Below are 9,331 nucleotides of genomic sequence, written 5' to 3' on the forward strand. Positions count from 1 at the left end.
CTAGGGCTTTACTCTTTGGAGAGAAGGAGGATGAGAGGAGACATGATAGAGGTGTACAAGATATTAAGAGGAATAGAGTGGACAGCCAGCGCCTCTTCCCCAGGGCAGCACTGCTCAGTACAAGAGGACATGGCTTTAAGGTAAGGGGAGGGAAGTTCAAGGGGGATATTAGAGAAAGGTTTTTTACTCAGAGAGTGATTGGTGCTTGGAATGCACTGCCTGAGTCAGTGGTGGAGGCAGATACACTAGTGAAATTTAAGAGACTACTAGACAGGTATATGGAGGAATTTAAGGTGGGGGGGTTATATGGGAGGCAGGGTTTGAGGGTTGGCACAACATTGTGGGCTGAAGGGCCTGTAATGTGCTGTACTATTCTATGTTCTATGTAACCCATGAAGACTATCTTATTATTCCCTTTTTCTGCTGTTTTTGATATTTATAGTAATTTTATGTTTTTGCATTCTACTGTGACTGCCAAATGACACATTTTATGCCATATTAGACCGTAATAACAAACAATTCAATCCACTTTAATTCCTCTGACATACGTGCATAAAGGCAGAAGGAAAAGAGCGAGAGGGAGAGTTTCACAGGAGCAGATCTCCAGCCTCAATGGAGTGATAGAGTCAAACATCAGGCTCAGGTTTACTATCCTTCAACAGGACTGGAAAGGAAGGGAGAAGATGCCAGAGTAAGAAGGTGGAGAGGGAGACTTCATAAATCCTAGTGAAGGGTTTCAGCCCGAAACATCAACTCTCCATAGACGCTGCCTGTCCTGCTGAGTTCCTCCTGCATTTTGTGCCTGTTCTGCCACCGTCTCTAAAGGAGGTTTAGGCAAGGGCACGTGGTTCCCCAAGTATGCCACCAGGTTCATTTGGTATCCGGAGAAGGTAAAACATCATCATTGCCCCCACTGGTGACGGTTTGTGCCCATGTGAGCAACCAGCAGAACTCAGAGTGCTCTCATTGGGGGGGGGGGGGGGGGCACGTTGCAGATAGTGGCTAGAGTAACACTTTACAGGGCCAGTGACTGGGAGATTGGGGTTCAATTCCCACCACTGCCTGTAAGGAGCATGTACACACCACCCCGCCCCCCCCCCCCCACCTCCGGTAATCACGTGGGTTTCCTCCCGGAGCTCCGTGTCCTCCCACAGTCCAATGTACAAGTTAGGATCAGTAAATTATGATCATGCTACCTTGCCCCTGGAAGTATTACCACACTTGCTGGCTGCCTTCAGCTGTGTTGGCCACTGATGTAAAACGATACATCTCAGGGCAGCTGACAAATAAAACAAGTATTTACTTCTTCTAGAACGCAGCACGCCGAATAACACCCAGTACCTCAACCTTTCCCGGCGTTTCAATGTCGCAGAGCAGTGATGGCGAATTAAACACAGAGCGGAGAGTAACCCTGAGTGTGTTCACACACTCGCAGCCTTACACAGACATCATCTCTCTCCGCCGCCGTCCTATACACATTCACTTCGCCTCAGGCAGTATATTGACACGACACTATGTAGTTTCGGGGTTGGCAGTGAACAGCCCTTCTCTCCGTTTACAGTGCAGACAGGGGTCGTTCAGCGGACACTCACCTCCCCCGATGACCACGGCGTCGTACTGCCCCCGCAGCCCCGTTCCGGCGCTGCCCCGCGTCCCGGGGACCCTGGGCAGGATTCGGCGGAGGCAGACCCGCTCCCAACCGATCGCCATAACCCCGAAGAACGGCGCTCGGACCCGCCTACAGCAACAGAGGGGGCGGCTCCGCCTCGAACCAGTCGGAGCTGGGGCTCGGCTCGTCGCCTCCAAACCAGCTCCCTGGGCATCTCCTGGCCGAAAGTAAGGTGGCGACGAATCGGCTTATAGGAGAGAAGTTGAAAAGCTGGCTGAGTGGTGCCAGAAAATCCATACAGCTGGTCCTGGACTACAGGAGGAAGGAGCAGAAGCTCCACGAGCCGGTCCTCTCTGGGAAACCGTCTGCAGCTTCACATTCCCTGTCGGTAGCACGAGTCGCCATAAGGAAAGCACGTCAGCGCCTCCACTTTCTTAAAGTTTGCACGTCATCTAAAACTTGGGCAAACTTTTCTAGATGCACAGGGAGAGTATAGTCACTGGTCGCATAACTGGAAACACAAACGCTCAGGAACGGAGGAGACTGAAGGATTTTATTTTTTTTATCATTTTGAGACACAACACGGTAACAGGCCTTTCAAATTCACCTACTAACCCTTTGGAATGTGGGAGCACGCGGAGGTCGTGGAGAGAACTTACAAGCTTCTTACAGGCAGTAGAAATGGAACCCTGGTCACTGGTACTACAGTGTCACCCTTAGTGATGGATACAGCTGGTCCATTACAGGCATAGCTCTCCTCACCATCGAACCCATTTACCTGGTGCACTGCCTCAAGAAAACAGTATACATCATCAAAAACCCCCACCATTAAGGCCATGCCCTCTTCTCGTGACTATCATTGGGCAAGAGGTGCAGGAGCCTTAGCTCCCACACCATAAGCTTCAGGAACAGTTATTACCTTTCAACCATCAGGCTCCTGCACCGGATTGAATAACTTCACTTCGGCTCTGAACTTACTTTCTTTTTACAATATTTTTATTCAGAAGAAAAAAACAAGATTTACAGAGTGCAACACATAGATACATCTCAACATAAATTGTGTACATTCATATATTGTAATAAAATTGATCAAAATGTTATAGCATAACACATAAAGGTATACTACTCTGTAATCAAAAATTTAAAGATAGGTCATACATCATAAAAGAAATTTTTTATATAAAAAAGTCAACCCCCTACCAAATACCAAAGAAAAAAGCTGATGGATGATAATGGATCATTGGAAAAAAACATATTCACCAGCTCTGAACTGATTCCACAACCTACAGACTTAATTTCAAGGACTCTTTACAACTCATTTCTGGGTTTTTTTTTTTTTGCACAATTTGCCTTCTTTTGCACATTGGTGATCAGTCTTTATTTATGTACAGTTTTCCATAAATTCTATCGTATTTCTTATTTTCTATAAATGCCTGCAAGGAAATGAATCTCAAGACAATGTATAGTGACTTCCTGTATACGTACTTTGATATAAAATTGACTTTGCCTTTTGAACGCAGAGGATCAAATAACACCCGTCACGTGCTGCATGTCGGACTCTTTTAACATAGGGTGCTATTAAATAGCCTTTTCCCTTAAAAGCATAGAGTTGTACAGCACAGAAACAGTCCCTTTGGCCCACTCTGCTATCAAGATGAGACCATTCTCAGGGTGGAGGAGCAACTCCTCATATTCCCTTTGGGTACCCTCCAACCTGACGTGTAAAACATTCATTCCTCTAACATCTGGTAATTTCTCCCCCCCATCCCACCCATCACCCCCTAAGCTCCACGGGTTCACGGCCGCACAGTAGCCAAAATGCTCCTGTGCACATAGCCTTTGTAACCATGCAGCTAGATTTTGATGCAGTTAAAAAAAAAGTTTACTAAATGTTCAAGATTTTCTTTGTTGTGCTGTATTTTATTATAACCTTTAATCAATAATTAAAATCAAAGGTATATGATTTTTCAATTTTCATTCTAAATATTCATGGTATGCACATATTACAAAAAAATTAGAGTGCCCTTCAGTTTTCCAGTTGTGTAAACTTTTCCTGCTCAGAGCAATGTTCGGTCTGCACAGCTGTAAAAATAATAGAGGGAATGTTGCCCATCTACCGTCTTCCATTCCAGCTCACCTCTTCTGTTCTCCTTACCCATCCGTCCCTTAATGATGCCCTTCCTCCTTCCCTTTCTTCCATGGTCCACTGTCCTCTCCTAACGGATTCTTCTCTTCTTCTTTTGACTTTTTATGGCGGTTGGCAGTCGGACTTAAAGGTGCATTACCGCCACCAACTGGACTGGAGTGTGGTGCAGAGAATTGGGGAAAACCCTGACTACTTCTCTTTTCAAACAAAAGCTTAATTACCCCCAAAAACCCTATAGATCGTAAGTAATGAAAGACGATACTGTGAATTAAAGTAAGGTCACTCCCATAACTTTACAAAGTTTTAAAATGAGAACGATCAACCCCCAAAGATTGTAATGAAGCCTGCATTTGATTTCTTTGAAATTTATGTGCTTCACACTGTAACAGTTATACGTCCAAATGTTTCATAAAACTTACACAATCCAGAATGATAATTTCCAACAAGATATAAGGAATAGTTAGGCCTAGTTTGCCCAATTCTAGGTCATGTCAAAATAATTCCTTCCCTTTTTTTGTTTTACCCTCTTCTCCCATAAAGCCAAGTTTTGTGTATTCTGTAAAGGTGTCTCCCCTTATGCCCATTATCCCACAAGTCTTGCCATAACCTCCAAATTCTTAACTTTACCAACCCATTCGCTTCTGATTTGCTGAGTGGAAGGTCTATATCTACTGTTGAACTTTTAACAGCATTTTTAGCTAACCTATCATCCCGCTCATTCCTTATACAGGGACCCTCAACACCTTATACAGGGACCCACAAGAAGAGAACATGTAGTCCAATACTTTGTAGATGAAATAATGTTCGATGAGCTTCCAACAGTAAATCTGCCCTGCTGCCGGATGACCTGCTTTAAGACTCATCAAAACTGCAAAGATCTCTGAACAAATTACAACTTTACATGGACAAATTTCCTCCACTGTAAGCCTAAAATGATGACAATAATTCTATATATACTGATAAATGGTTAGTAAGTCATTTCTTTATCGTTACCTGTAATTCAGGCACAAAACAGCCACGCCAACATTCCAATTAAATTTTCTTTTGATCCATCAGTAAAAATGGTTAATATTTATTGATGACCCAACAAGGCATAACAGAATCCTTAGATTTTATTAAATCATGTAACCTAAAGTCAACTAAGGTCATTGATAAAAAACCAAGGTGGAGATACTGAAAAAGCAACAGTGGGACATATTACATTATTTAACAAACCCATATTCCTAGCATGATAAGAACCCACTCACCCAAAACTAAAAACACTCTTCTTGTGATGTTCCCAACAGTTTTAACAGGATGAATTGTATGGGTATGGGGGAGAAGGCAGGGGAGTGGGGATGACTGGAAGAATTGGATCAGCCTTATGATTGAATGGTGGAGCAGACTTGATGGGCTGAATGGCCTACTTGTGTGCTCCTATATCTTATGGTCTTAATTGTCCCATTTCAGAAAGTAAAAGGCAAAAAAGGGAATTAACTTGATTGCACCACAACATAATCTTAAAGCCTGGACTTGTATCACATCCAAACATCATAAAGCTGAAGATGAAGCTGATCCATAAGCCACACAGCAATAATCGAGAACAGGTCTAATTTGACAAAGATTTTCATGTGGCACCCCAAGAATAACCACACAGACTCCTGAGAATATTTATTGCTCCTTCAAATTTATCAATTATTTTACTAACTTGGTGCTTCCATGTAAGCATAGAATCCACCTACATGCCTAGAAATCTTATCACCAACACTTCTTCAAGAGCTTGACTATATAATTTCCCCACTGTTTGACCTTATTAATCACTAATTTCAGCCTATATACAGTAAAATGGACATTTCTACCTCTGACCCATAAAGATCTGTTTTTCTGTTTATAGTACCTCAGTACCTATCTCAGAGAAAATATTAATCATAATATCAAATAACAAAGGGTTACAAACAATGTCTCTATCTCATAGAAACACGATATACCTTGCCCACCCTTAGCTGCATAGACTATCCAAATAAATCTGAGAAAAAAGTATACAATCTCCCCCTCATTCCTAATTTCCATAGTTTAATCAGGATCAGGTTTAACATCACTGATGTATGTTGTGAAATTTGTTAAGTCAAAAGACCTTCCTTCCATAACATATCATACGCCTTTTCAATATCAAAGTTGCTATTGCAACTTCTTTATTTACCTGTGCTTTTCTAATATCATCTTCGAAACATAAAACTAAATCCAATATCATTCTACCCTTCCAAAATCTGCTGATAAAACAATATATTACCTCTTTTTTCCGAAGTATAATTCAAACGCTGTATTACCATAAGCTTACATGAATAAGATGTTAACGATACAGGGCCATAACTAGGAGGATCTGACGAGGGTTTTCCAGGTTTTAGAATCAACACTATTACTGCCATTTTCCATTAGGAAGGAGGATGGCCTAACCTCCAAATAATTTTCAAAAATTTTGATATTTTATCGAGAGGATTGTCAGTCATACATCTAATCATACAATAACATATGTCATCCTTTCCTGGAGACATTTGGTCTGTACTAATAATAGCCTTCTTAAGTTCGTACAAAGAAAACTCTACATCAATAATACTGTCACTGCAAAACCTGGCTTCCAGCAGACCAGGAACGTTACCCCTACTTTGTTTAACCTCTTCACTTAAATCATCTTCATTATGAATTGTAGCAAATGACCTAGCCAGTAACTCAACCTTCCCTGTTTCAATGTTACCCTCATCAATCAGTACTGGAATATTATTATCCCTACAAATCCCCACATTTTCTTAATCATTCCCCAAACATCTCCAAGTTTAATATCCCTTCCAATTCTGTCACAATATGACCTCCAGCAAACTCAGTTTACAATCTTTGCCACTTTCCTCACCACGGCCCGTGCCCTTTTAATAAGGTCACTTGGAGAGTGACACTTCTTAACTTTCCTAAATGCCTTATTTCTCTCCTTAATTGCCTTTACGCACTCCTCTGTCCACCATGGTACAGCCTTTCTCCTATTAACGCCCTTTTTAATAGGAATCACAGTTTGATGAATAATGTGACAGAACCTTTCATTGCAGAAATCTACACCATCCTCAACATTCAGCCCAGAAAACCTTGAGCTTCTCCCAATTCTTAAGCTTCTCCAGACTAAGACTAATAGACACTGGAGAAGTTTTTTCCCTACTGCGGTCACTTTGCTGAACAGTTAACTGTCGGCTAACTATTACTTGGATTGTACTACCTGTATGTATAATCTATATTTTCATTTATATTTATTATTATTATTGTTATGAGCAGAGAGACAACATCTACCGGAAGTAAATTCCTTGTATGTGCACAGGTACTTGGCGATTAAAGTCTGATTCTGATTCGCTTCACCAAAGTTTCACCTTCTAAAAGGTCATTTGGAAAGTGATAAGTCTAAAAATGACCTCCTGTCCCTTATATAAATCCAAGTCCAAGTTTATAAAGATAGGAAAATGATCACTCCCCAATGTTTCATCTCCCATGACATCCCACTCACTCACTCCAGCCAGTATGTTCAAAACTAAAGTTAAATCTATAGCCATTTCAGAACTAATATGGACATTAAGTCTTGTACCCTTCCCATTATTTAGACACACCAGATGAGAAATATCTAAAAATTCTTCTACAATCAATCTGCAAACAGCTTCACAATGTTACATATACTTTCCGACAAATCAATAGAAAGTTTTCCAATAGGATTGTAAAAATTAACCACTTTATTACCCCCTACCACGTGAATGAAATATTTTGATAAGTGCCTCATACGCTCATTCACATCCAGAAATTTATGCCCTGCTCCTTTCCTTAAAAAACTGGAAATGCTGACCAACCTATCACACTTAATAACAATACAATCCTCTACTGACCAACCTATCACACTTAATAACAATACAATCCTGCAAAGAAAAACTTGTGCTAACAACCAGCTTTCCCGAATACATGTAACATCGGAAGGATTTGTCAAATCAGAAATAAACTTCTTAAAATCTTGACCATTGTAAATCAGGCTTCTCACCTTGGACAACAATATACTTAATCCATTATGTACCTTCACAAGTAGACTAGGATGTATGCACCATTAGAGCTTCATTTACAGCTTCCAGTTATACCAAGATACATTTCTGCAGCCTTCACAATAGTTTTAATTTTCTCAGTACGACTAGATGTCTGAGCAGAACAATTCACCACATCTATTATGAACATCACAAACTACTTTATCCACTAGTAAAGTATCTTTGATAAGAAACAATACGTACACAACACTGGAAGAACTCAGCAGGTCAGGCAGCATCTGTGAGAAAAGAGTAGCCAACGTTTCCGGCCAAGACCCTTCATCAGGAATGGGGGGGAAGAGAGGGCCGAAGGCCAGTAATAGAGATAGGGGAGGGGGTAGGACCTAGAGGCGCCAGGTGGAAAACCAATCAGAGGAAAGATAAAGAGGGGAGGGGGAGGGGATCAGCATGAAAGAACTGTAGAGATAAAGAAGCAGATAGGATAGGGGAGGGGGAGGGAATTACCAGAAATTGGAGAATTCAATGTTCACACCACCAGGCTGGAGGCTACCCAGACAGTAGATGAGGTGTTGCTCCTCCAACCTGAGTTTGGCCTCATCATGGCAGTAGAACAGGCCATATATGGACATATCTAGATGGGAATGAGATGCAGAGCTGAAAACAGTCTTCCTTTTTTTCAAAAGAAATCCCGCCCTTCCTCCCCATCGCTAGAAATCACTCCTAATATTATGCTTCTTCTTCTGTTTCTCCAGATCTGGATTCGACGTCATTCCAACCTCCTCCCGCCAACCCGCACTTTCCAGATCCTCCCCGCTACCTGAGCCTACACTACTCCCCATCAACCCCACACCAGTCACAATCCAACACCACCAGCTCCCATCCAAATTCCGACAACTCCACCCTTGGTCTTGGTAGATCCAACGCCAGATTTAAACACCCCTTTGAGTCTAATCAGATTCCGTCTTCTTCATCTCTTCCATCTACTGGGGGTGAATGATAAGTTCGTGGCCTAAGGTAGAAGGAGATGAGTTATTAACTTCAAACCTCCTGCATAATCACTCAGAGTTGCCCTGCACGTGCATGTAACGAGAGCTGTATAACTCATCTCCCTCTACCTTAGGCCATGAACATCAATCACCCCTTGTTTCATCTCTCAGATTCTTGTTTAATTCTCCTCCCCCGCCCACCAACATTCCCATTTACCTGGTCTCACCCCCTCATCTTCTAACTTGTACTCCTTCCACACCCCCAGCTTCTTATTCAGGCTTCTCCTGGCTTCCTTTCCAGGCCTGATGTAGGGTCGAAGTGTCGACTATCTATTTCTTTCCATAGATGCTGTCTGTCCTGCTGGGTTGCTCCATCAGAGTGAGAGTGTGAGTGAGAGTGTGTGTGTGTGTGTGTGTGTGTGTGTGTGTGTGTGTGTGTGTGTGTGTGTGTGTGTGTGTGTGTGTGTGTGTGTGTGTGTGTGTGTGTGTGTGTGTGTGTGTGTGTGTGTGTGTGTGTGTGTGTGTGTGTGTTACTCATCCATACCAACCTAGG

General features: G+C 42.1%; 1 protein-coding gene across 2 annotated transcripts in view; it reads right to left on the reverse strand.

Annotated features, from left to right (window-relative positions):
• pyroxd2 (pyridine nucleotide-disulphide oxidoreductase domain 2) overlaps nucleotides 1–1,956 on the reverse strand; it is a 62,545-nt gene extending 60,589 nt beyond the window's left edge. Inside the window, exon 1 of one of the 2 annotated variants that reach the window (XM_059947175.1) lies at nucleotides 1,593–1,956. In XM_059947175.1, coding sequence (XP_059803158.1) covers nucleotides 1,593–1,710 — 118 coding nt within the window. In that variant the 5' untranslated portion in view covers nucleotides 1,711–1,956. The remainder of the gene's footprint in view (nucleotides 1–1,592) is intronic. The other variant, XM_059947174.1, reaches the window with a different exon arrangement.
• Nucleotides 1,957–9,331: the final 7,375 nt, after the last annotated feature.

Source organism: Hypanus sabinus, chromosome 22 (assembly GCF_030144855.1).
Source record: "Hypanus sabinus isolate sHypSab1 chromosome 22, sHypSab1.hap1, whole genome shotgun sequence".
NCBI lineage: Eukaryota > Metazoa > Chordata > Chondrichthyes > Myliobatiformes > Dasyatidae > Hypanus > Hypanus sabinus.